The following is a 27,565-nucleotide window of genomic DNA, read 5'->3' as shown; positions in this document are numbered from 1 at the left end:
TCCTGAGCTCAAACTTGAAAAGATATTTCACCTGTGATCATTTTTGTAAAGTTACGGGGGTTTAAAGATTGCCATTTTGGCCAATTTGGGACAATTAACGCGCGATATATTTCGCGTTATTAACGCGTAAGCGGAGAGTTAATCCATCTTAGAAATCGTTCCAAATTGGTTAAAAGAAGCCTATTTGCCATAATTAGCTTGTTACAAGGAGCGAAATCTATCCTTTTGTACTTTATATGGCGTGTGGGGGGATGATTTTTATAAAAAATTTCAAATTTTAGAAATTATTTTTTCATTTTGTTTTATTTCATTGAATTTTTTAAAGTTATTACTGCTCCAAAAACCTTAAAAGGCAGTCGGAACATTCAGGGCTTCGCCCTGATACGAGCAGTCTTGTATAACACTTTTTTCTCAATTGCTATTTATTTTAAAAACCTTTTAAAAATGACTTCCAATTTTCACCACCCTAATTGATTTTTAATTGTTTTTCTCCGCTAGATATCAAGTTAGAGACTAAAAGTAAGAGGTCTAAAAGAAATTCGGACTTTTTGTTGATTAGTAATGATAAAAAACGGGCGCTTGACTAATCTCTTCGCTAAAAATAATCGAATTTAATCGACAAAAATGAAAATGTGGACGGTTGCTGCAGAAAAGTGTTTTCAAGCGCTGCGGATAATTTCTGATGAAAGTACAAAAATGAGTGACACATTTATAATTGCTTGAAATTCATCAAATTACACGAAGTTCGTACTGCACGAATGGCTAATGGGGCTAAAATGACAACACGTTAACAATTAGGGTCAAGGAAACCGAAAACGTCAAAGAAAACACAACGAAAACTATTCTGATTTTATAATAGAATTTATGATTAAATAGCACTGTGAATAAAAAAATAATTTTGAATGACGGAAAACTGCGTAATCAGCGAGCATAGAAAAAATAGTTTTCGGTACAAATTATAGCTTCTATATTTTTTAAGAATATATATTTAAATAAAACAGCGTGTTAAGGTTAGGAACCCTTCTATCACAATTTTGCATAATAATTCCTTAAGATTTATTTATGATATCTCTTTTTCGATTTTTGAGGATGGCGAGGGTAAAAAACAGAGGGTCTTTATATTAATTATGGAGCTGGAAAAATTAATTAAAAATCATTCACACTCAACTCACACTCTCAAAACAAACAACTAAAATACATGTCAAAAAATAATTAGAAGTTTAAAAGATCTTTTAGCACCTATATCTAGATAAAAAATGTACCCAACAGAATAAAATCGTCAACATCAAACACTCAAAAAGACATTTTCAGGAAACAGCTACTGAAAAGGCCAGCTAAGAAGCTTTACATTTGATACTGTAATTAAAGAACTTTTACAAGTGATTTTTTCTACTTTATATACCATCTTCAAGGCCGTCCTCCTAGAAACGAAGGTCCAGTCTGTCTAATCTACTTTTTATTTCAGGATTCAAACAGTATTGGCATCTGAAAAACACCTTCAAAGTGCTTTCTAGTCTTTTTTTAATCTTCGTGTTTAATTTACGGGTGTAGTTTGAAGATAAGAATGAATATAACACCAAAGTTAACACAAAAATAATAAAATGTGACCTTTCCAGACGTTTTTGAAATTTTAGCATCATTAATCCATTTTCATAATTCTGTTCCATGTGGAACAAAAATGTAGGAAAGCGTAACTTTTCTGGTAGCATTTTTTGTTCAAAATTGTTCGTAGTATTCCTTTTTGGTCATAACTTGTTCATTCAAGACTCATCCTGCGATCGCCTCCGAGTGTACGCTTCAGTTAGCTCCATACACTCATTTGTATTACACGAGTTGTAACACGTATTGATTCCGTTCGGAGACTCCGCCTCCAAACGCACCTGAACTTTCCTCACCTTCTGGCCCAGTTTGGTGACACAGTCTTTGAACGTCCGTTGGCAGAAGAAGTAAACAACTGGGTTCAGACTGTTGTTCACAGTTGCAAGGATGGCAGCTAAGTGGCGTGCTTGCATCAGAATGGGCAGAAGTGACGGTTTGATAGCATAAGCTATGAATATTGATATGGGGGCAAAGTAAGTTATAAATGCTGACCCGACGATGACAAAATATCCACGAAGAAGTTTCACGTTGTGACTAAAACAAAATTGAAGTTCAAAGTTTCAAAAAATTCAAATAATTACGGAAAACAGCGGTTGTGCTTCTGCTAATAAATTACCTGCCATATTTCAGGTTATTTCTATAGTTTTAGAAAATTGAGCATCTAGAATCTAGAAAATCTAGCTTTCAACGTTGTAGACAATTTTTCAAGGAAAGAAAAAGTTCAAAATTATTATCTCCAAAAAAATCAGAACATTTCCTGATCAAAATTAAACGAGAAAATTTTCAAGAAAGAGTAGCGAGCCTAATGAGCAAGATTTTTTTGTTGTAGCTAAGTAGTGTCGCTCAACAGTAAGTTGTAGTTATGGATAAAAAGAACTGAACAATTTTTTCTCGACTTATGTAGATTTTTTTTAAGATTTCGGGGATTGCTTCTTTAGGTTCATTATTTCGAGGTCGACAAATATTTTGTACTGTTTTATTTTGTTTGCCCCCTCTGTTTACTGCTGTTAGGGCTGTCTATTCAATACAATCGCAAGAATTTCCAATTTTAATTTAATTCAGAGAATTAGTAAGAATACATGTCTAATTTCAAAAGGCTCTGAGTGGCAGGATAAAGTTTATAAGTCCAATCAAAAAGAGAGGGTCTGCGAGTTTTTAGCACAATAGTTTGACTGCAATTTAACTTTCCCCAACTCCACTAAACTGTTCTCGCTCTCTAGAGAATCAAATCTAAACAACACACAGTAATTCTACATAAATACTCAGTTTGGCCTGCTAAAGTTAATAAGGTTTCTACGGATCACTATTCCTTTGAGGTGATTCAACTGATCTCGTTAGCTTCAAGAGTCACTGCTCTCAATTTGATGAGAACCAGTTAGCTGCTGTCTCTGCTATCATTGTTCTCTTACTCCGAGAACCAACTGTTCGACTCACTAGCCATAATTGTTTCAACATTTAAAGACTATCCAGCACATTCCAATTCCTAATCTTTCTCAACAATTAGTTTTAGTTAAGTCACGCCATTACTTATCAGTCCTGGTATCCGCTTAAATCACCCGCGCGCACATCTTTTATTAATTTCTCCCTTACCCTGTAAAAACTGCCACGTGGCAAGTTCGGTTTCCTTTATCAATCTCTTCACGCTTATAAGATACACGGTATGCGGTAGATGCCAAAATCTCAACCTCCAAACCATTCTATGTGTAATCAGCGAATCTCCCAAGGTCTTTGATTTAATTCTCCCACTAACATTCCAACTTCCCGGGGGGTATGGGGAGACCTTTTTCATGGGTAGAAAGGTTTAAGTGTACTGTGTTCCAATCCCGACCTTCTAGCTATCAGGGGAACGTAGTCACCTCCCGGGAGCTATTTAAACTTCCCGTCCGTTTATACTATTTAGGTGACTTAAGTCTCATGCAGTGGTACTACTAATTGAACCCAATATTTTTCTAGCCCATTTTGATATATTTCTACTACTCCAAGGTTGCAATGCAAAAACTATATGGCTATCAGCTTCTGCTTCAGTTCCCAATAAATAAGTTTTTTCCCAATTGTTAGTAAAAAGACTGTTTCTTATTTCCAAGGATTAGGCTGGGGAATACGCCCTTTTCCGGTGTTTATTTCAATGCGTTTTTGTGATCAAAGCGCCCGAAGGTCAACTTAAGGTCACTATCGGGGTCCTGACTACCAGGTTCCATCCATTTCCCATTAATACTTCACAGTTTATCCCCTTTTTAAGATCCAGTATCATTTTTCCCTGGAATTGGCGATAAACACCAGAAGGAGTTGCCGGATGCATTTTATTCAGCAGGGGTCTTTTTTCGGGTTTCTTATCTTATGTCTTATGCTGCAATAAAATCAATTTATTATCGCTCATTATTTTGCTTAAATTGCCTATTTCTGGTCTAAGGTAGTGTTGTTTTCAAGTGTTAATAACTTTGGATCGAACCTTAGAAACTGGTTCAAATTAAAACACAAGATGTATCTTGTCATTACCTATGCTCCCTGCAAGTTTCAGCTCACTGCGTTCATTAGGGGCCGGGAAACGATTTCCGGAAGATAGGGTGAGACTGTTTAATTAGGGCATAAAACCAGAAGTGGGGGTTTTGGTCATGTGGGGTTGTAAACTTAAAGTTCTCTCAACTAGGCCTACAACAAATTAAAATTTGAGCCCACTATTTCCGCTAGTTGCCCAGTTCTGATAGGGCCATTTGCACTTCCGTGGATCGTTATCACTTGCTTCTTTGTTTGCTGTGCTGCATAACCTAATTACTTATCAATCTTATGCTCAGGTTACTATGGTATGTAATACAGTAGAATCAACATTTCTACATCATCCAATATGACCTTACAGACAAATAATTAGGGTTGAATAATAGTTTTTTCAAATGTCTCAGTTTTGAAGAGATTTTTTGAAAAGGCGTCCAAATGTAAATTATCAGTTTTTTCCAAATATTCAGGTCAGATACTGTTCAGATAATTTTTTGTAGCTAAATTTCAGATCACTGAACTCTCAAAACCTGCAGTGTATCATGTTTCGATTTTTGCAATGACCTAACAATAAATGTGGCAGTTTTCTGATTTTTGCCTTTTTCTCAAAACTATGGCTGAGTTTTTGGATTTGTGCTTTATTTTAAGTTTAAAATGGTTTAGTTCTAATGGTTTTTTGGGAAAACTTAGGAACTTCAGTCGGAGTTGATTTGAGGTTTGTGCATAAGTTTTGTGCGTAAAATTGTTGAACGAAAAATCGCAAAAACATAAAATTGAAGCTTAAAAGACAAAGAAAACCATATATAGCTGACACATCTCTAATAAAAAAAGAATGCTCGGATCACAAAAACTAGGTACATCTAAATCTTTAAAAAATTTATTTATGAAATATGTCAGTTGTAAATTTACAACTAACATGATCATTTTAGCCCTTTTTGGAAGATTTAGATGCTTCTAGTTTTTCTGATCCGAGCACTCTTTTTAATTTAAGATGTGTCAGGTATACAGTTATATATGGTTTTTGTCTTTTAAGCTTTAGGTTTATGTTTTTACGATTTTTTGCTCAATATTTTTACCTTTCAGGCAGTAGCGGCGAGCGTGGACGCTTTCTTCAGGGATTAGACCCCCTGACGAAGCAAACAGTCTCATTTATTTTTTTTCAATGTACCAATGTACCATGCTTAAAAACTTTTCTTCGGTTTCCCGAGACATGCACGCACGATTGTGCGGATGTATAAAAGGAACAGTTTCGTAATGTTTTGCTTTTTATACAATATTTACAATTCTTGGATTGCAATTCTGAATCATTTCAAACTGTGCCAAAATGTCGGATTTGTGCGCTCATATAAATTTAAGATGTATAAACTTAAGATTGACTAAATACTGAGGGAAGAGCGTGCGCCAAAAAGTGTTTTTTTTTTAAATGTTTTTTTTTTCAAAAAGTTTTGTTTTGTTTTCAAATGTTTTTTTTTAAGTGGCGTTTGGGGATTTTCGTAGTGCTGTGAACAGTTGAACGCCACACCCCTCTCCACTCCCAAAAAACCGCCACCCCATGAAAAATTCTTCGCCCTTCCTTTTTTCTAAAATTTAATTCTTGTTTTTGTTAATCGATTGTCTAAACTAGTTGGTAACCTGATTTCGTGACTGTCTTCGACGTGAGGGTAGGACGCTATCATGTTGTTCATCTGCTCGTGGGCTGATCGGAAAACGAAGAAGTAGAGACAAGCGATGAGGAGGAACCCGACGAAGAGGTAACTTCCAAATATGGCCATGAACAGAGGCCCAGGTCCCATCTGTTCACACTGCAGACAGAACACCAGAGGCGCGAACACGACCGAAGGTACAATCCTGCCAACACACACGCACGCACATCGTAAATTACATAAGAAATACGTAACAATTGCATAAGAAACAGTGAATATCTGTTATTATGATGCATAACAATAACAATTTATGGCTTGATGGAGTGGTAATCTTATTTTCGGCTTGTTGGCCCTTCGGCTTGTTGAGCTACCACTGTAGATACATACATTATATTCATAGAAATCCAGATGTCATCTCCCTACTGCCCTAGCGAAGCAACTATTGCAAGATTTTTGCAAAGGAATACCTAATCTTGCGAGAGACCTGCAAGTTTTTGTATTCTCCATTTTTGTATTCAAATTTTTGTTCTTCGGAATGAAAATATTGCAAAAAATTTTGCAAGAAAAATGCAAATTGAATGTATTTATACGCATGATTTCTTCCAAAAGTTTTGAGAAATTTGCATTCCAAGAACACCAGGGTGAATATGTTTAGCTGCGGTGTAGTAATTTTTTTGGAAACATTCTTTGGAAGAAAGTATTTATGAATCAAGTTAACTTTCTCACTCTTTTCTGGCGAAAATATCAGTTTGGCTGCACTCGTTTTTCACGCTAATTTTGAATCAATTGATTCTTCACAATTTAAGCCAAAATGTCATTTTTGTTTTTGGACACATTTTAGAAGGCTTTGACCAGCAAAATGCCTTTTTGGCGCAAAATCGTTCCTCAAAATTAAAATAAAATTATTTTAAGGCTTCGGTTTCACAGTTAACATGATGCTATAGGGTTTTAAATTATTGTTGAACTCCCATTGCCCATCCCTATTCCATCAACCTTTGCAGGAAATGCAAATGTAAATTTGATCCAATATGCTTAACCGTTGAGTTTTTTCATGCCAGGGGTGTCAATTCGTTTCTAGGTACCAATGCAGTTGATTGGGGGGGGGGGGGGGTGAGTAGAAGAAGAAGAGATGCCAACATTGTTTCATCTTACCATGATCCGAAGATGAGGAGTGATTTCCAGTTTGCTATGAGAGCGTAGTAGTGCAAAGGTCGCCTGATGAAAAGGAACCTCTCGACTGCAATCGCCGCCAGCTGACACAAGTTGATCACCACGAACAAAATGCCCAAACTTCCAACCATGCATGGAATTTTCCCCAGAACTGCAGGAGCTACGTAATACATGAATATGAAGATTACGTCATAAGCTAGTGACATTACATCATTGACGGCTAGTGAAAGTATGAACTGGTTTGAAGGGACGTTAAAAATTGGGAAGTACAAGAAAACAATGAAAAGAACAACATTTGCTAAAACTCCGATAATGGCAATGAACACTCTCAACAAATTGACGGCTAAGCTGATATCAAACTCGGAAAAGATATCGGTAATATTAGCTCCCACATCTTCGTATTCCATCACGAGTAGAACTGATGACTGATTCGAAGTCGCCCAAATGCCGGTCGAGTTTTGGCTGTCGTGTCCTGTCATCTTGTCGTCGTTTCCAAAGCCAAAATTTCTAAAGAGAGCAGAAAAAATATAGTCTGAAAAAACGTCCATTTTTAAAAAGGTAACTCTGAGTTTGTTATCAGAACATTGTTGTTAAAATGTCCGCTTGTGAATTCTTTTGTTTGAAAAAACTTTTGTTGGAAAAAAATGAAATGAAGTATCTTTTCAATTTCTGTCAAATGTCATTCTTTTCAGCGCAAAAAGGGGCCCCTAAAGTTTCTATTCAGAATCGATTTCAATTTGCTTTTGCATTGTTTTTTGTTAAATTACTATTTTACCCGTTACACACCATGACCCTAAAAAAGGGTTTTATCAAATTAGTTTGTTGATACTTGACAATAAGCAAAATTTGAAGAAAAAAAATATTGGGAAGCACATTTTGAAACAAACAATATAGATATGCCTAAATCGCGTTTTTGATGTTGTTTTTATTACTTTGCTTCTTTAAATAGAGCAATACACTTAGTGGACAATACACTGAATAAACAAAAGACACCGTTAGAATCTTTGATAATGCGATGCCATAAAATTACCATTTCCAAAGGCCGTCAAAACGTCTTATCAAGCTATACTTGCAAAGTATTTGATTTCGTCAAGGTGTATTTGACAAACAGCAGACATCATTGATTTTTTTATTGATTTATATTTTTATAACAAAAAAGAGCAGTTGTAAAAAACCTGCCAAATGGCGAAAAAACCCAGCAAATTGAAGTTTAACTTATTAATTGATGTAAATTGCTTCAAATTATCGCAACAGTTTTTGCTATCAACTATGTCAGCGAATAAAGATATGAAAGTAGAGCATTTTAGTATGGTCGAATTCTTTTTTGCTGGCGTCGTTTATCAAGTGTTCGAACCCCTGTCATACCAATTGTCATCTGGTAGCTTTTTGAGAGCTTTTTTTGACCTCTAATTTCATATCTACCCTAGTCTAGACAAAATTGGCTTTCGAAATATACCATGCGGATATGTCTTAAAATAGGAAAATGTGTCCGAGAAAAAAGCTTCTCGCATCAAAATAACAAACTCTTATCATAAATCTGGTTAAATTATACAGAAAATTACTATATCTTCATCCAGCTTTTGATAGAATACTGCAAATCGCGTAATTTTTATGAAAATTTCTTATAAACTCTCTCACTTTAGCGCTTTATTTGTGTAGGCCTCAATTTTTAATATTTAGGATCTTTTGGTAGAATGACTTAAATTTGTTGGAATAATTATTGATTTTTTGTTGTAAAACATTGGAATTTTGTTGATGATTAAAAAAGTTTTCAAAATAATTATTCTGAATTTAAGTTTTTCTTCTTTCTATTTTGGATATTTACTCAAAAAAAAGAAAAAAGAGATATCTCAAAAATTAACCGGAGTTTCAAAACCAAACAAGACTGCTTGTTCGTATCAAGGGCGACACCCTGAATGTTTTGACTACCCTTTAACGTATCTAAAAAATTTACAATTTAAAAGAAAACGATGAATTTTAAAATGAATGTTGATTTTGAATTTTGGCTCCCGACAGTCCACAATTTATTTGAACTACAAATTGATATATTTATTGCTGAGTAACTTAAAAAATAGAATGAATAGCAGGCCTCAATTCAATTTGGAAAGGTTTCCAGGACGGACTAAATCACAGCTTTTGCGTTAACAGCAGGAAAATATCGCGCGTTTATTGTCGCAAATTCGCAAAATTGGCAATTTTTAAACCCCTTAACTCTACAAAAATTGTTCATTAATTAAATTTTTTTTTAAAATCTGAGCGCAGCTCAGTACAAAAATACTTTTCAGTTAGTATTTAAAAAGTCCACTAAAAGAGGCTAGCAAAAAAATTGGTCTGAAGATGAAAACATTCCCTTGCACAAATATTCCGTCATTTTCTTTGAAAATAGTGGGAACAAAATGCTTCCTTCAGGAATATATTTTGCTAAGTTATAGGCATTCTTTGTTTTCGAGAAAAAACCGATCATTTGGTATCAAAGAGGATTGAGGAGAAAAAGGATTGATATTTCTCAGCACTGATGGAATGATACTTCTCAAAATGCACAGTGATAAAAATCTTCATTTCAATTTGCATCGATAGTTTGACAGAAGGAAATAGCAAGATTTATAGAAAGAAATACATTGCGCCTTAGTTATCCAAAATTGGTTGACATAGAAGCATTCAAACCTCTATATTTTACAAAATTTATGATTTTGAGCTCTTTAACGCATTATTTTAACCCACCGGCGATCTTAAATCATTATCGGACTGTTTTTTTCCTTCATTACTTGATTTTTTGGACTATTTTGTTTTGGTATGTTTTTTGTGGGACTGTTTTGTAAACGCATCAATTTTTCTTAAATAGCATTTTTTGATTTTGATTGAATCACTGATTTTGACTCTTTCTGGTTAATTTAAACCGGAAATGGTTTTTCCAAAAAATTCCAAACGAGATGTACACTAAGGATTTGAGCAAAACAGGATGGATTTTGATAGAAAATTAAATGAGTTGGGTGTGAAAAAAGCATACTTACATATTAAGATGCGAAGATTTGAATGGTTGTTTAAGTTAACAAATATCAACCACAAAGATCTTATAAGCACGGTCACAATTTTTTCAACAGTTTCTGTTTGTTAGTTTCCAATTGTTTTTAATAGTTCTCTGAGGTTTGTCTGATAATCGAGATAACACGATTGCGTAATCTAATTTCAACGACCTTTTTACGAACACCGATTTGCTTATAAGATAAAAATAAATAATCTTTTACTAAAAATAGCTGATTGACGGTAGCTTTGTTTTTTTTTTTAAAAAACCTGATGGTTATCTGAAAAATAGGAAATTAAAAAACGCCCACTTTTTTATTTTATATTATTCAGAAACATTTTAAAAAGACAGCAAAATTTCGAAATTTTACTCTTTCAACAACTCTCATGTGATTTGAAATTGTTAATCAATGGGTCTTCTTTTCTATTCGAGTAAATTCCCTTCACTATTTATGGACATGTGTCGGATCCTTGATTTTGGTAAAATCAATTAGAAAAACAATGTATTCATTCTTCAAAATTGATTCATCAACAAAATGGAAAATAATAGAAGGCGAGTTACTCCAATGGCGTATAACGGAAGATTTAGACTAAATTAACATCCTCTCTTGAGGCGGTTTAGGGAGATGGATGTGAAATTGGCAGTTAGTTGGAATTTTCAGCCAATGAGAGGTGAGTATTTTACAGACAACGTGGGCTAGAGCATCCTAGATTGGCCTTTTCAGGGAAGAGGATGTTGAACTGATCTCTTTACTTCCTTAACAAATCTATTGACAAAGTATCTTCCAAATAGTAATCTAGTTTCATTGAACAAGAAGATGAACAAAAATTTTACACGTTTTTTCTCATTTAAAAAACGGTCCAATTGATTAATTACTATGTAAAATTCAAAAGTAATTTTAAAAAAAGTAATTGTTCCATTTCTGAGCTCAAATTAGTCAAAGTTGTTTGAAAAACCCTTTTTCTAAATAACAGTATTATGAAATGAGTACTTTGCTGTTTTGGTTGCAGACAATTACTAATTTTATTATAACTTAAAACATATAAACCCGAGCCAAGTTCCGCGACTTAAGTCCAGATTCTAGCAGTGGCGCTGAATATCACTCGCGACTGAAAACTCACAGTCTGGACAGTGTCTTTTGGTCATGGACTAAGTCTTGTTCGTAGAATTTCTTTTTCGCTGTTAATTTTTAGGAAAATATCACCCTTGACTTCCATTTTGCAAATGATGATTATTTAGTTTTTGTTTCGTCATCACAGGAGAGTGACGGAATATTGTGCTCGAATTTTTCTAAATTTAGTATTCAACCAAAATTTTTGGCCTTTTACGGCAGTTTTATTCAACAGGCTTTTTTAAACTGTACTTTAAAGCCTGATAAAAATTCAAAACAGACTGCTTGAATCAGGTAACGCCGGGAAATTCTCGGACTGGCCGTAAAAAATTTGAATTTTTTTTGGTATGTTTTCAATAAAATGTTTGAAGATACATAATAACACTTAGCTAAGTTTCCCCACAAGCTGTTTCAAGTGAAAATGATAAGTTTCTCATCTAGCAAGGTGTTATAAGGACCTTACTAGATGGCTTAATAAATATTTCGCGTTAGGCTTTCAGCATTATGAAAAAAATTTTCAAAGCGCGCATAATTTAGTCCAGAGCATAACCAAATTGGAAATTGGTTACTTTCAAACTCCCAGAGCAAAATTTTTATAGGGTATGTTTTTTTGTTAAAACTATTAATTCGATCACCAAAAAAATGACTGAAAAAAAAAAACAACACCAAGCGTAAATATTCCTGAACTAAAAACATTTCGAACAAAAAGTAATTTAATGTTGATTTCAACTCATTGAATTTTTTCAAATGCTGTTATTAAGATCCTGTTTGATAAAATCAAAACTTTTTGAAGTTTATCTGAACCAAAGTTTGCTACTGTAATTGATCACGAAAATTTCTTAAGTCTTAAAATTGGCTAGTTTATAAAACACTAACATAGGCAGCAAATCTGAAAGTTTTTTTTGGCAGACTCAACAAAAACTGCAAAAAGAAAATTTACCAAATTTACCCTGGTATAATCATTCTAATCATTCTACTTGAGTACGTATAATTTTTATCTCTCGCTGAATGAGTATAGAAACTTACGCTGAGTCGAAAATGACAAAACTTAGTCAGCAAAAATAATCAAAATGAAGAAAAAATTTTGTGAAAATAATTAACAAGCCCCCCCCCCCCCCCCCCTCCTCTTAATTTTATTCGAAGGGGGCTGGTAGACATTGGTAGAAATGTTTTTTTTTATGCGTGTGGGGCTAGGTACTAAAAACTAGCTGAGAAAAAACTACCCCTGGATTTCTAAGAGATACAAATTTGGCAGTGTTAGCTCAAATTTAATTAATAGAAAGAGATCTGTTCAATATAAGCACAAATTTTAAACCAATTTTTTCGAAACCGAGACTTTCGAAAGTGAGATTGACTCATGGATGAAATGGCTGAAAAATAAAATTATCTATCGGTTTCATCTGACATTTTGGGTGGAAAAAAAGTGATAATAAAACACGCCCGAATACGAAGTTCCTTCTTTTTAGTGGCCAGATCAATAAGGTTCGGATACGGATCCAGGGTTGCACAGAAAGGTTTTATTTTTTTTCTACTTCTCAAAAACATATTTAGTTAATTTAGTTAATGGGAACAATGAAGATTGGAAAACACACGCATAGTCTGTCTAGCTCGAGAAAAAAATATATACCCAAAAAAGCACATATGCTGGCTCAAATTTGAATTTCGAATTTTGCAAAATTTGTGACTTCTTAATTTTAAACAGATTTCAGTTTTAAGTTTAAAATTAAGTGTAATGAGACGTTCATACTCGAAGACACCAAAAGATCTAAAATTTTCTCGAGAAAGGGTAATTTTTTCTTTACAAGTTTTCAAAGTTTTGTCGTTGATTTCATAAGGTAGACCTCACAGCTTTCTCAATGTTGAGTCTATACCAGGTGAGCCAATCAAAAATGTTGCTTGATATTGACTATAAAGCTTTATATTATGATTTATATAACATTCATTAAAAAATTGAGAAAAAAAATAATTTTATGATCTCTCTTTCTTTTCACAAAAGACTTAATTAAAAAATAGATTGTTATTAATGGCAATATACGTTTTTTTTTGAAAATCGAAACAATAAAAGAATGGTAATGAAAACGATATTATTTTAATAGTTAAGTCGCCGGTCGAACTAACTCGAGCGCCAATTGACTGTAGCCGAATTTATTGATTATTTCAATTTAACTAGGCTGAAAGCGTACTTGCTAAGTTCTTCAGACTCGCTGAAATACAGGTGATTTGGAAAAGAGAAGAAAAAATCAAACAAACTTGATAACTAATTCTAGATCGCACATCGCAAAAGAAAATTATTTAAATTTTTCATTTGTTAATCTGTCCTGTAAACAAGAATGAAAAAAATACAGTACCCTTTAAATAGTGAGATTTCATTTTGCATATAAAAAGAATATTCCTATAGGCTATGGGCCTAAAAACTGACAGACGTTTTAATTGGGTTTTAAACACCCCTGTGGGCGCTCATCCCCCCTCACGGATTTGACCCGCTCACCAACCCAGGGGACCCCACTTTGGTATTACTTTTTTTTACATCCATTTTTGGGCCGACCGACACTAAAAATTTTCTACGGGCGCCATCGGCGCCAATATATACTAAATTGAAAGAGAGCGCGCTCCACAAAAAAAAAGATTTTTTGGTGAACATTTTTCAAAAAAAGCCCAAAAACCGCATTTTGGCCTTTTTTTTCAGAAAAAATGTCTGCGGCACAGGAAACTTTATCAAATTAGGGTCTTTGTTTTGATTTAAGACAGCTCTGAAAATTATTTTGGTCGGTTTTAAAAAAGGTCGACAAAATTTTTTGTAAATTATTGCCCCCTCCTCAAGAAAATCCGTGATCCGCCCCTAAACAGTAATGTTATAAATCGCCACCCAGATCAATCAGCTCCCAAACGACTTTTAAAATTTACTTTGATGGCATTTTTGGCAGAAAAGAAAATTGAAAGGCTTCAAGAACGAAGGTCAGCTTTGACTAAAACATTGTCAGTAATTTGTCTTTTTTTCTCTTTTCCTGATTTAGTTCAATTAATGGTTTCCAAATTTTCCTTATAGTTTTCCCAGTTGCTTTTTGTCTAAAACTAATTATAATTTTTGATATTTTTACGCTCAAATGGCTTATAAAAAGACTGATTTTTAGCCTCGGATATAATACAGGATCGAGTCCTATTTCACAGCCTCCTCGCTCGAATTAGGCCCTAATTTATTTGCAATAATTTCACCGCTAGCTCCGTTAATTGCTTCTTGTTCATAAGAAAAATCTACTGAAATTAATTGTTTGTTAAATCGGCTCGTTAAATCAGTGAAAAATCATAATAACAAAAAATGTAGCTTTTTTCAAATCAAGATCAGTAGTTCGAACCTACAGATAAGTTTTTCTTTTTACAACTATTGAACTTTTTTGAAATGAAACAAGACTGCTTGTTTATCAGAGGAGGCCTTGAATGTCCAGAGGATGCCCCGACTACCCTTTAAGGCCGATTAAAAAATTTTGTGATTCAACAGTTGACGAAACAATTTTCTCTTCAATTTATCCCCCTACTAGCTATTTAAGATACAAGAGGGACGTATATCGTTTCTTGTTGTTCCGATTTTTGTAGCAAAAAAAAACGGATTGTTTGTGCTCGGGGTGGTTTTTTTTTTCAGACAAATTTCGACTTTTTAACTAGCCAGTTTTGACGGGATTTTTTAAAATATCGTTCAAAAGATATTGTTGCCCTCAGCTTAAATTTGATAAAATATTTCAGCTTTGATCACTTTTTCTAAAGTTATGGGAGTTTAATGATTGCCACTTTGGCCAATTTGGGACAATTAACGCGCGATATATTTCGCGATATTAACGCGTAAGCGGAGAATTAATCCGTCTAAGAAATCGTTCCAAGTTGGTTGAAAGAAGCTTATTTGCCATAATTGATTTTTAAAAGGAGCGAAATGTATTTTTTTTGTACTTAAAATGGTGTGTGGGGGGACGATTTTCAAAAAAATTCCCAATTAAAAAAAATGTTTCATTTTATTTTATTACCTTTATTTTTTTAAATGTTATTACTGCTCCATAAATCTTAAAAGGCAGTCGGAAAGTTCAAGGCTTTGCCCTGACACGAGCAATTTTTTTCTCTTAGCAATCAATGTTGCCCTCTGGAACGCATTAATTCGCCGCTTACGCCTATTATTGGAACACATTATATCGCGCGTTAATTATCCGCAATTTTCAAACTCCCGTATTTTTTTCGGAAATCAACCAGTATGGAAATATTTTCTGCAACCTAAGCTGAAGACAACAATATCTGTCAGATGTCTAGAAAACTCCGCCAATTCGCTCAACTAAGTTAACAATTTTAAGTTGAATAACTTACTGAATATGATCATCTAGATATTTCATTAGAAACATCACAAGTCAAACTTGAAGAGACCGTATTGCTAGAAAAAAAATTTCATTATGCAATATCAAAATGATTTTAATCGTTTATCATTGGACTATTTAAAAATGTATATCCTTGATTGCTGAAGACGGAAAACTTGTTTGTATTTAATTATTCAATAACTCCTTCACAGAGAAAGGGATTTACAGAATTGTTTCTAGGGTAACATAAATGAAAAAAGATGAGGCAGACCCAGCATCTGTTTTTTTTTTGTTTTGCCAACAACTGATTGTCCGTTTTTTTTCATATAAAAGAATTTAAGAAGATTAGAATGATCAATTTATGCTCAAGAAATAATACAAGAAAGCAAATTGAAAAAAAAATGTTTTGTCATTTAGATTCCATCCGTCAATAAGAAAACGTGAAACAAAAATTATTTTAATAGAATCAAAATAACAATCTGTGTGACCAGTTTTGGTTTTGCACAGAAGAAAGTTATTCATTTGACCACGGAAGTTTTGGAGTAGGTGGGAAAAAACAACAATTTAACCCAGTCACTGATTGTTTTTTTGTTTTTATAAAAAAAAGGTTATTGAAAAAATCACAAACAAATTACCTTCCAAATCTTCTTAACCCCTACGTTTGTGCTGCAGGACACATACCTAGGGGTTTATACAGACTTTTGGAAGGTTATCATTCATGTATTTTTTTAATAGAAAAATTTCAAAACTAACAACAAATTTAACCGATGGCGGTATCAACCGATGGTTTTTTGCCCACCTACTCCAAAAACCTCCTGGCCACTTTCCACCTCAACTTGATTTTTATATCATCAGGATGGTACTATGTTTATCTGCTTGACAAAAAAAGGGAAAGCTGCGCAAAGCTAATCTCAGGGACACTTTTTAACAAAATGTGCAGTATTTGAGTTCTACCGAAAAGCTTGTTTTTGCACACAAAAAAAAAGAAAACAGTTGCTTTTGAAAATAATTTTATATTCGGTGAATGGCTAACTGAATTCTACTCTAATCAATAAAAGCTGCCCTATACCGGCACTTTGTTTGCACAGCAACTGGATGTTTTATGTTTTTATGTGCATAACAGTGTGAACTAAACTGATATTTTCAACTTAAAAACAATTAACAAAAATCGAAAAAAACTGTTTTACAGAAGAAGAAATAAGGCAAAATTTATTATTAAAATATCGCTATATTTTTGCTTTCAAAAATTTCTAACAGAGCTAAACTTTTTCAGAAAGATGGCAGTGGCAAATAAAATCAATTATCGAATTTATAAACAACGATTACAAATTCGATCTTTGTTTTTTTGCAGCTGCCATGTTTCTGAAAAAGTTGAGCTGTGTTAGAAATTTCCTAAATGCAAAAAGTTTGCCATATTTCAATAATTCGCCCTTAGACGTTTAGCATTGGAACTGAGTGCGTAATCGATTCCAGCAGTCCTGCCAAACTTGGGTTTTCAAATCCAAAGCTAGTTATCAAAAAAATAAGAATATAAAGTTTTTTTTCTGTTCAATCATTATAGCGTCCATTACGAGGCCAAACTGTGCACTGGATATGCGCCCAATTTTGTGTCTCTTTGTTCCTGGATTCGAGAGACAAGTCTTTCAACTTATGTGGCTTCCAAAAATTTATGCGGATTCCGCGTACCATTTTCGGGTTCCACTTACAATATGCGGAATCCGCTTACAATTTGCGGATTCCACTTACAATTTGCGGATTCCACTTACAATTGCTGATTCCGCCACAGCTTAAGTTTACTCAACATAGATATTATAATTTTCTCATGGATTCAAAAAACTGGTTCCGGATTCCACTCGTTTTGCAACAGATTCTGCAAAATGCATGTTTTTCGAGCAATTTCGAGCAATACAGTAACTTAGCTAATTGTCCGTGGAATCCAAAACAGCAGAGAAGATCAAAGAAAAGTAGCCAGGCTGCGGTTTCCGCGACAAATCTGAATTTTGATTGTTGCGGAATCCTCTTACAATTCACAAAATGCACATTTTGGCCTCGTAATGTTCCTCGGGTATTTTTTTTAACATAAATTGTTGTATTTGATCTAAGCACAAAAACATTTCTTGAGCGTAAAATTTGAAAACATGCTCAAAACTCTATCCTTTTTTGTCGTGGGTCAATTATAGTGCATGAGACTTGACCTCTAGCTTTCGGTAATACCGAGACTGGCTGATTTCAGAGGCAATAGACGTACCTCGTAAAAATTCTATAAAAAACGACGGCGAGTAGCAAAAAATAGTTTTGATTAGAAAAATAACTCTGTCTGAAGTAAAGGTTAGCAAATAGAAAGGAAGTATGCTTAAAAAGGCCTAAGATTCTTGCATAGATCCTCTGCGAATCGCAGAAACCTCAAATAACCGTTTGGGTTGACGCGTTAGGCATGATTACCTAATTTTGATTGTTGGGTCCTAATTTAATGCTTAGTTTTCTAATCTTTTTATGTATTTTAGAGTAGATAGAGAAAAATTAAAAACACTCACCAAAAATACAAGGGAAACAATTGGAAAAGTTCCAATATTTTTTTCTCCAACTGGTACGCAGTAAGATGATTTTAGTCTAAAAGCGCATTATTGGGACTAATTACTTGGCTTTTTCCAGTTCCGAATTAACACCGCAAGAATAGTCTAAAAATACATTTCGAGCCTTCTTTAGTCCCAGCAAGGAGTTGGTGTTTTGACAACTTCCTTCCAAGCTTCTCCTTTTATTGTGGTTTTGATCTCATTAGCTTCCCTCTTGGTCAGTTAATGGGTGTAAAGTTTGTGGAGTTATATAATTAAACAATTATTTTTCATCTCATAAAAAACAACAACAAAGAACCAATTCTTCGAAAAAAACCACTAACGCCCAAATCATTATAAAGACCCTAATTTGACCAAGTTTTCAGCGCCGCAGGCAAAATGTTGTAAAAACCTGCCAGAAATGCGTTTTAGGCACTTTTTGGATAAAGTCGTCGACCAAAAAATTTAAAGTTAGTCAGGCAAAACTGGATATCTCAAAATAGTACTTAAAGGGGTGCCAAATTGATAAAGACTAATCTTGTTTAAAATTTTTGGCTTTTTAGTCAATCAAAATTCACGACAAAACTACGTGGTTGACCACTGACATAATTTTATCGAAAAGAACCTCTTACGTAGCTCAACAAACTTTAAGGAGGATATAAGCATCAAAACAATGTATAAACTAATTTATTGTTGTTTGATAGACAAAACAGATCGCGCTCACTATATAAAAACAACAATCTTTTGAATTAAGAGCAATTTTTTGAACAATCTGTGCAAATTTTTGGAGAGCATAGCCTTCTTAAAGTTCGTTGGGCTATGTACGAGTATCACTTCATGATTATGCCAGTGATCGACCAAGTAGTTTCAACCAAATTTTTGATTGTTTGAAAAGGCCAAATATGATAATTTAGGCCCGGTTTTCGCAAAACAAAATGCACCATAATCATTCTCCCGAAACTCTAAGGCAATTTTGTCTCCGTGGTTTTTTACATTGTCTTAAAATTTTGTTTAATGCGTTTTTGGACAATTCATCAGTTTTGTATCAGTATTTTCAGTTGATAAAAAACCTGCCAAAAATGGCTAGTTAAAAATTGAAATTTGTCCGGAAGAAAAACCACCTAGGCACAAACCTTCCTTCTTTATATTTGGAAGTCGGAACAAAAAATTTTGAATAAAAGTTGAAATGAAAGGCCCATTTTGAACCATTGATGCATTTAAAAAAAATTAAAGCGATCGTTTTTTTCTCAGATATAGAGAACTCTTTATCAAATTGAAATAAATTAAAGGTTAAAGGTTAGTTTGATTTATTCTTTGAAAAGACCATTGGTTTAGCTGCGAGCAAAAACAACGCGCCCAACCCAATCGAAGATTTATTTTTGATTAGTTTTTTTTGAAGCCCCCAGAAAACTAAGGCTTACAAAAAGTTTGCGATTAAAACCAAATAGTACGAATTAATTAAATTTTACTTTTCTGTTCCATTTCAATTTTTCTAATCTTAGTTTTTTGGTTGTTTCAAAGAAAACAATTAGCAAGCAAGACATAACTAATCTCCACGATCAAAATTCAAACTTTAGGGTTGATTGGTCAAAAAGGGTAGAGTAGTACCACAAAGTAGCTTTTGAGTTGTCAGGAAATATAATCTCCGAGCCCCACCCTAATCCACCCCTACCTGTTGGACATATCAGCTTTTCAAAGAAAACCCACACTTTCTTTACCGAGCAGTAATTTGCAAAAATCCAGGTTAAAGCCAATTAGATGCTATTCTGCTCTTGTGGTTATTCTGCCAATGTATCTTTCTATTTTCTGCCGATTGTTAAAGAATAATAGGATTCTGCGAAAAAATTAAATATCACGATTCAGATATTTACTGGAAGCAAAGTGTTTTTAAGTTACATATTTTGAGCAGGCATTTTTTAGTTAAATATAACTACAACGATATGCTGAATTAGTTTTCTCAGTCATATGGATCGAAAGTATGATATCCCATCAGTTGTTTTAATCAAAAGTAAAAAATATCAAGTTTTAGGCGAGATGAATCTTGAATCCAAATAAAACAAAAGTTCGGCGATAACTATGTTGCATCATTAGGTCAAAACCAATATTGACAATATTTTTGCAGAAATTACTAACAAGTGAACAACAAATCGAAACCGATGAGACGGTTTAATGTAAAGTGCTGGATGGGGGACAAAAGGAAATCCGAAGAAAAGGAAATCCGATTGTTCCTTTTTTTGAAAATCTTGATTGGCTACTGATTAAGTGCAATTTCGGTGTTTTTTTTGCAAAACATTTTCATCAAAAAAATCTTTTGAGGATATATTGGACTGTAATAGTTAAAATATACCTGTTATATTTTATGCATTTCCTAAATTAACGAAGTATGAGTGCTGTTGGATATATCTTTTTTTTCAAAGAAAATCCATGCTATAGCTAATGGGCGGTAATCAAAATTTAAAAATTTAAAAGATTTTTAAAATTGATTTGGTTAAGTTAAATAAAATAACAAATGATTGAAATTTTTCTTCAATTTTCCGCGACATGACTGAATAACTTACGTCCAAATCCATTACAAACTTAGCACAGAGTCTTAGAAGGGGGGTCAAAAAATTTCAAATGAAAGAAAACCCGATCGTTTCCTGTTTTTAAAACCGCGATTGGCTAATGAATAATTGCTATTTCGTTAATTTTTGCAAGAAAGTTTCTTGGAAGTTTTTCTTTTAGGGTGGGCCCCATCTTGTACAAATAAGGATGTACAATTTAGCCTGTGTTGTAGAAATTTCATTTAGTATTTTGTCTGAATTGTTTAGATATACAGAATTGTAGTGTAATTTTAACTAATTTGGGGAGCTTACAAAAAATTATAGGCGCAGAAAAACTTTTATTTGTAAAAGCGCCATTTCATAGTAAATAAAATAATTCAAACTCCAAAATAGTTTCAAAACCAATTCACATCGATTTTTTCTAATAAAAGCAAGCTACGAAAACTGTAAGAGAATTGTTTAGTAATTTCAATCTAATGAACAGTAAGAATCATTTTTGCTGGAACAGAACATGAAAATAATTGGTAACCATTTACAGTAGTATCTGAGCTGGAGCGCCTAAAAACCAGCAAGAAGATTTTGATAGTTTCGATTTTCATTTTGCAGTTTTTGATAAAATGTTTATAGAGTCTGAACAACTCTGAAGCCCTGAGCTCAAAATTTAAAAAAATTTCACTTGTGATCAGATTTTGCAAAAAAAATCAATTAGACGAGAAACTTGTTTCTTCGTTTTGACATGCTAGCGAGTTTGTAGGGTTGCAAACAACTAAAACTTGATTTTTGTTTTGAATCTTACCACTTTTTTCTGAAAACTACTTCATATACTTTCAAAAACAGTCGTATTTTTAAGGCCCGTACTTACATAAGCAACCTTGTTTTTTTAGCCTTATCGGGTAAATATTTTCAGCTCACAAATCATTTGAAAATTTTACAATATTAAATAGTGTTTTCAAAATCATGTTGTAAATGTCTCAAAAAATCTCAAATTTAATCGCTTTGCGATAAAATGTCATTTATTTACATAAAAATATCGCTCAACGGTAATTTCACTAATAAAAGTAAGACAAGTCAACTATTCCGCTATTTGTCTATTAGTTTTATAAAATTTCTCTAGTACTTGGTTTCCCGGGTCTAGGTAGGGGACTTATGTTGCGACCATTGCCACTGAAAATGGGCTAGTTGAAACTTTGCGCGACCGAAGAAATTTTATGCGACTTTGCGCGACCCAAACAAGATAAGTTGCGACTTTAGGCAACCCAAAAAAGTTTGTTGCGACCATTGCGACTCAAAAACAATATGTTTCAGTTTTGCGCGATTAAAGTGATTTGCACGACTTTGGTTTGCAACTTCGGGTCCAGGTTTGCAATTATACCATGAAAAAATGGTGTGTTCCGAAAATCTCGTCCCAGGCTCGATATGTTTTGACCGACTCGACTCCAGCTGTCTATATTTCCACTATGTTCGACCGAGGAAAAACATTTCGACCAAGTTCGACCGGGCAAAAACATTTCGACCAAGTTCGACCTAGAAAAAGCGTTTCGATCGAGTTCGACCGAGGAGTTTTTTTTATCCATAAAATTTTCGACTGCGACAAACGTTTTTGATTGTTATCGACCAAAGAAAAACGTTTCGACTGAGTTTGACCAAAGAGGTTTGACCCTAGTTCGAGACGGATTCTACCATCGTTAGACCCTAGTTCGAGCATGATTCGACCTTGATTCGAACCTCTTTTGACCCTGATTCGACTCTAGTTCGACCCTGATTTGGCACTAGTTTGACCCTGATTCGACTCTAGTTCGACCCTGATTCGACTCTAGTTCAACCCTGATTCGATTCTAGTTCGACCCTGATTCGATTCTAGTTCGACCCTGATTCGACTCTCGTTCAACCCTGATTCGATTCTAGTTCGACCCTGATTCGATTCTAGTTCGACCCTGATTCGATTCTAGTTCGACCCTGATTCGACTCTAGTTTGACTCTGATTCAACTCTAGTTCGATCATCAGGCCGACAACAGGTGCTTACTTTCTGTCTGAAAAAAAATTGCTGTTCGAACGACTTCGGTCTGATCATATTTCGACCAGTTCGACACGGGTTAAGCTGCCCGGAACTTTATAATGCGCGACCCATGTTGCGATTTTGCGCGACCCATGTTGCGACTCTGTGCGACCCATGATGCGACTTTGCACGACCCATGTTGCGATTTTGCGCGACCCATGTAGCGACTTAGTGCAATTCAAGCCTCTTGCGGGATGACAGAATTTCGGTCACAGAAAGTCCTTTTCGGCTACCCATTTCGGTCGCAACATGAGAGGCGGACCTCGGACCGGGTTCCAAGGACTAAAATTTCCCAGCAACTTCAATCTGGGAAGGTTAAATAGGCCCCTCTGGTTTGAATTTCCTGCTGAAAGGGATTACTCTTTCCACCAATTTTGAATTCGTGGTTTTAATGGCTTTTGTCCATTTATTGTTTGTAAACTGTTCTGCTTTTGGACCAGTTCTATGAAAATAGTATTAAACGTTTTAACTTTACCTGTTTTAGTTAATGCAGGTGACAAAAGGTAATACTGAATTAAAATAAAATCTGAAAATACTGAATGAGAAGATGAACTTCGTTGCTTTTTATGACGTAAAATACTACCCAATTGTTTTATTCTAACTGCTTGCACGCTTTAGTGGAATAAAGTTTCAAAGCTAAATAGTTAGTTAGTTGAAATAAAAAGAGCACAAGAAATTTTCCGTTTCTTTTAATTGTCGTATTCAGAGTCAGCTTGCTTGAGTTACATCAAAATTAGGAAAATGCCATTTTTGGTAAATTGAGGACTATATTAGAGTTATATAATAATTAAAAACTGCGGGTCTGACCCAAAGGCGCTTCAAAGGTATTTAAAACCTGAAACGCAATAATTTAATCACATTAACAAGAAAACAAGATGAATCAGAAGAATTACGCCAATGATTCTTTACGTCAAAAAGAATTAGGAATCGGGCGAAATATTTTGCAATTATAGCCAAATTATTTAGCTAACGGTTTGAGTTCTCTCTTCAATGTAAAAATCGTGCTTTTATTGTCCGCCACACCTAATAATTTAAACTCATTGCAACTCCAGAAACAAAAAAAAACATCGGGTCATTAATAATCTGTTTGAATAATACCACTCAATTGGAGTTTTTAGCAGTATTTGGGAAGATTTCTCTCTATTGGGCCCCCAATTTGAGGAAGTTTTGATTCTTTTTCACCGTGGTGGGTTTTTGTACGACACAAGAATACCCATAATCGAGAAAAAATCACAAAAAGGCATCAAAATTATTAAAATTGAAATTTTGTAGGTTGCAAAATTTTATGAGCACCAAGACTTAGTTTGCGTAGGTCACAAAAACCAACAAAAGCACGCTGTAGGACTCAGAAAAAGTAACTGTTTATTGTTCCGACTTTCGATACGAAAGTAACAGAATATTTGTGCTCGGGGTGGGTTTTTTTTCTTCAGACAAATTTCGACTTTTTAACTAGCCATTTTTTATATCATTCAAAAGGTATTGTTGTCCTGAGCTTAAATTTGAAAAGATATTTCACTTGTGATCATTTTTTGTAAAGTTATGAAGGTTTAAAGATTGCCATTTTGGCCATTTTGACCAATTTGGGACAATTAACGCGCGATATAATTCGCGCTATTAACGCGTAAGCGGAGATTTAATCCGTCTTATAAATCGTTCCAAATTGGTTGAACGAAGCTTATTTGGCATAATTGATTTGTTACAAGGAACGAAATCTATCTTTTTGTATTTTATATGGCGTGTGGGGGGATGATTTTCATAAAAAATTTCAAAAAAAAAACTTTTCGCTTTATTTTATTTCATTTAATTTTTTTTATGTTTTTACTGCTGCTCCATAAACCTTAAAAGGCAGTCGGAACATTCAGGGTTTCGCCCTGATACGAGCAGTCTTGTTAAAGTTTAGCATCGGAGACCGATGATAAATTAGAAGCTCTATATTAAACTTCACGAAAACAGAGTCGGCGCAAGCAGCAACAAGTAAGATACGTCCATTCATTTGATTGTCAGAGGGAATACAATCAAAACCCCAGTAACATGGTTGCAACCAGGAATTGATTGTGACAAATACCACAAAGATCAGAACAGGGTTTTGATCATGATAAATGAAAAATTTGATACCAATTTAAACGTGCGTATCGAACAACTAGCTATCTAAAAAAGGGAGTTTTGTAGTTAAACTTAAATTTCTAACGTTTAAAATACCAGTCCGATTGAAGCAATTCTTACGAGATCTGACTATTTTTTTCTCCTAGTTTTGGCGTGTTTATTGAAAACAAGCTAGACATGCCAGTTAGACGCACTTGCTAATTGACCTGCCTTGAAAAGCAGACTGCGCGACAAAGCCCCCATTTTTTTCGATCCCACTTAAAGACTTTAAATTCATAGTTGAGGGAGGCGGCTGTGAAGTCTAAAAGTTTCTGTGATCTTGTAATCGTTATCTTTTTATGCTAATAAATCAATGAGCTCCAAATTTCATTTTCATACAGTGCAAAAAGGAAAAGAGACAAAGAAGTCGTGAGTTAGATTGCAGATGCGGATTTCTCCCTGCCAAATAGATGAGAAATTAATCAACCCTAATATTTAGAAGAAAAAAAATTCTGAAACATTTTTTTTTATCATTAACAAACAGTTTTTTTGTACACTTTTAAGTTTCAAAGTACGATTTTAAAGTCTTTCTTATTTTTATGTAAATAGCTTAACCTAAACGCATCAGCCCCATTTGGTACTCAAGATAGTTGTTCAACTATTCGTTGAGACTATTACTTTATTTGGGTTACTAATAGATTTAAACCGTTAGTAAAAGCAAAATATGATGAAAAAACTAGTTCTAAATTATATCAACACAAAACGCAGCCCAAAAATGTTTAAATTGTTTGCAAAATTGGTGACTTTAAGGAAGTTATTTGGTCAAAGAAATGCAGCTTTCAGGTTAAATGTATATTTTTGACATCGTTTCTACGTGCTAAATTTGTTTAAAAAAAATTAAATTGAGATGATTTATGTCGATGTATTTTTGCGCCTCTTTAATAAAAAGTCCAAACAAATCTCCATATAAATAACTAAATATCCATAGGTTTGTTTTCTTTGTTGAGCTTCGATGATCAAAATAGTTCCGCGTGGCCTGCTTTGATAATACTTTACGAAACCCATTTTTATCTAGCAGAGCCTGAAAGTTTTGGCACGAATTTGAGCCAGCTTCGCAGAGCGCCCATGCCAGAAGGGTAAAACTTCTGATTAAACTATTCAAGGGGCGCAACTGCATAGAAAAACTTTCAATAATTGCTCAACGTGTTTTTTTTTGTTTTTTGCTTGTTTGCAATTTTTGCTTTGTGCTTTTTAAATGACATTAGTTTATGGATAACTAAGAAAAATGAATAGATTCTCTAGTTCTTTGTAAAAAAAACGTCAACAAAATTTTTGAAATAAGCCTGTTCTTTCAAACGATTTGAACGTATGCCTGCTTTAGAGAAAAAAAAACATTTCGGCTTGGATTGCAATTATGAATGGAGTTTCGTATACGCTAAAAACCTAAAACCTTTCTGATTATCCAAAACTTTATTGCAATTTCAATTACAAAGTGAGATGATGTTCCGTCGACCGAGTCACTTAAAATTTCAGCTAGATTTTTTGCCTAATATTTATTCTTAAACTATTTTGTACTGCGCGACTTTCTGTTTTTCACTCAATGCATGTTTACTCAATTGTGTGCTACTTGTAGGTATATTGCGACACATAAAATCAAGTGTAAACTTGACGGCATTTTAACTAGTTCAGTTAGGCGTTTTTCAAGTGGTCGATAACTTAGCAAAACTGATAATAGATGAAGAATTTTTTTCCAGTTGGAATCACGTCATCTAAGAGCTCAATTTAGTATGAATATTACATAAACTGTTTTTATTCTGCTTTTGGGAAGTTTTTTTCTGTCAACTGTCGACTTTTTAATAAAGCACTTTGGATCATTATTTACCATCTACAAGATATCGTTGCCTTGATTTACCATTTAAGAAAATTAAAACATTTTTTTTGTAGAGAATAAGGGTTAGACAAAATAGCTATTCTGACAATTTGGATTACTTAACGCTGCATTCGTATAACATACGTTAGAAAAATTTGGAAGCCAATTTGATCATAATTCTACAATTAACGACGCTCAGTCTACAAATAAATACGTCCCTTTGTATTTAACAAAGCTTGTGGGGAGAGATAAAAGGATGACAAACCTGAAAAAACTTTGTTTTTGATTTCATTTATTCGATATTTTTTCAAAGATTTCGAAGCGAATAATTTTTTCATCCTTATTAAGAGGCCGGGCAGTTGGAACCTCCAGGGCTTTGCTTTGGCTTAAGAACAGTTGTTTTTGTTCTAAATTACGAAAAATTTGCGTAGTAGTTATGCTTGCAGTAGTTCTTATTCAGTATCTTGAGCACATATTTAGAAAGATATTTCAACTAGGAGAGTTTTTTAAGGCTAGGTAAAAAATATTGCTAATTTGGCCAATTTATGATAAATAAAGCTTGATATTTTTTGTTCTTATAACACGCGTAAACGGTGATTTACTGCGGTCCAAATTGAATTGAGGCAACCCATTTGTGCGTAATGCTATGATAAAAGACGTTTATTATTTCCTTTTGTAGTTTAAAATAACGAGTGCGTGATAAATTGAAGAAAAAATGAAAAAAACTTCTTCAATTGTTCAACTAAATTTCAACTAAATTGGTTATAAAAACAGTGAGATCAAACATGGTTTTACCCTGATATACAAGCAAACCTGTTTTTCCGTCCAACGAAATTTGGGAAAAACTTTGAATTCGTTTTTTTTTGTTTTTTTTCTAATTGTTTCCTTTGTTTTTCTATTCAAATATTTTTTCCACGCAAATTCAAGTGCCACAAATTTTTATTGAACAAAGTTGAGTGATATATCATATTAAACCCTTTTTAGTCGTAGTTTCAAAGACATTACGACTTCAAAAATTTTCCAAAAAAATTCTTAATGTTGGGAAAAAACCGATTTCAAGTTTTTGATTTTTCGTTTCCTTTTGAGCGAGTAAAG

At 33.8% G+C, this 27,565-nt stretch overlaps 1 protein-coding gene across 4 annotated transcripts in view; it reads right to left on the bottom strand.

Annotated features, from left to right (window-relative positions):
• Nucleotides 1-754: 754 nt before the first annotated feature.
• Nucleotides 755-27,565, bottom strand: part of LOC134854338 (adrenocorticotropic hormone receptor-like) — a 41,082-nt gene continuing 14,271 nt past the window's right edge. For 2 of the 4 annotated variants that reach the window (XM_063870557.1, XM_063870559.1), the window contains exons 2-4: nt 6,885-7,409; nt 5,722-5,937; nt 755-2,133 (exon numbers count right to left, since the gene is read on the bottom strand). In XM_063870557.1, the coding sequence (XP_063726627.1) occupies nt 1,761-2,133; nt 5,722-5,937; nt 6,885-7,409 (1,114 nt within the window). In that variant the 3' untranslated portion in view covers nt 755-1,760. Of the gene's footprint in view, nt 2,134-5,721; nt 5,938-6,884; nt 7,487-22,993; nt 23,070-27,565 lie in introns of those variants that run through there. The other 2 variants (XM_063870558.1, XM_063870556.1) reach the window with 2 other exon arrangements.

This window comes from Symsagittifera roscoffensis, chromosome 9, assembly GCF_963678635.1.
Source record: "Symsagittifera roscoffensis chromosome 9, txSymRosc1.1, whole genome shotgun sequence".
NCBI lineage: Eukaryota > Metazoa > Xenacoelomorpha > Acoela > Convolutidae > Symsagittifera > Symsagittifera roscoffensis.
Note: the sequence above shows the minus strand (reverse complement) of the source record. Positions and strands in the feature narration are given on the sequence as shown.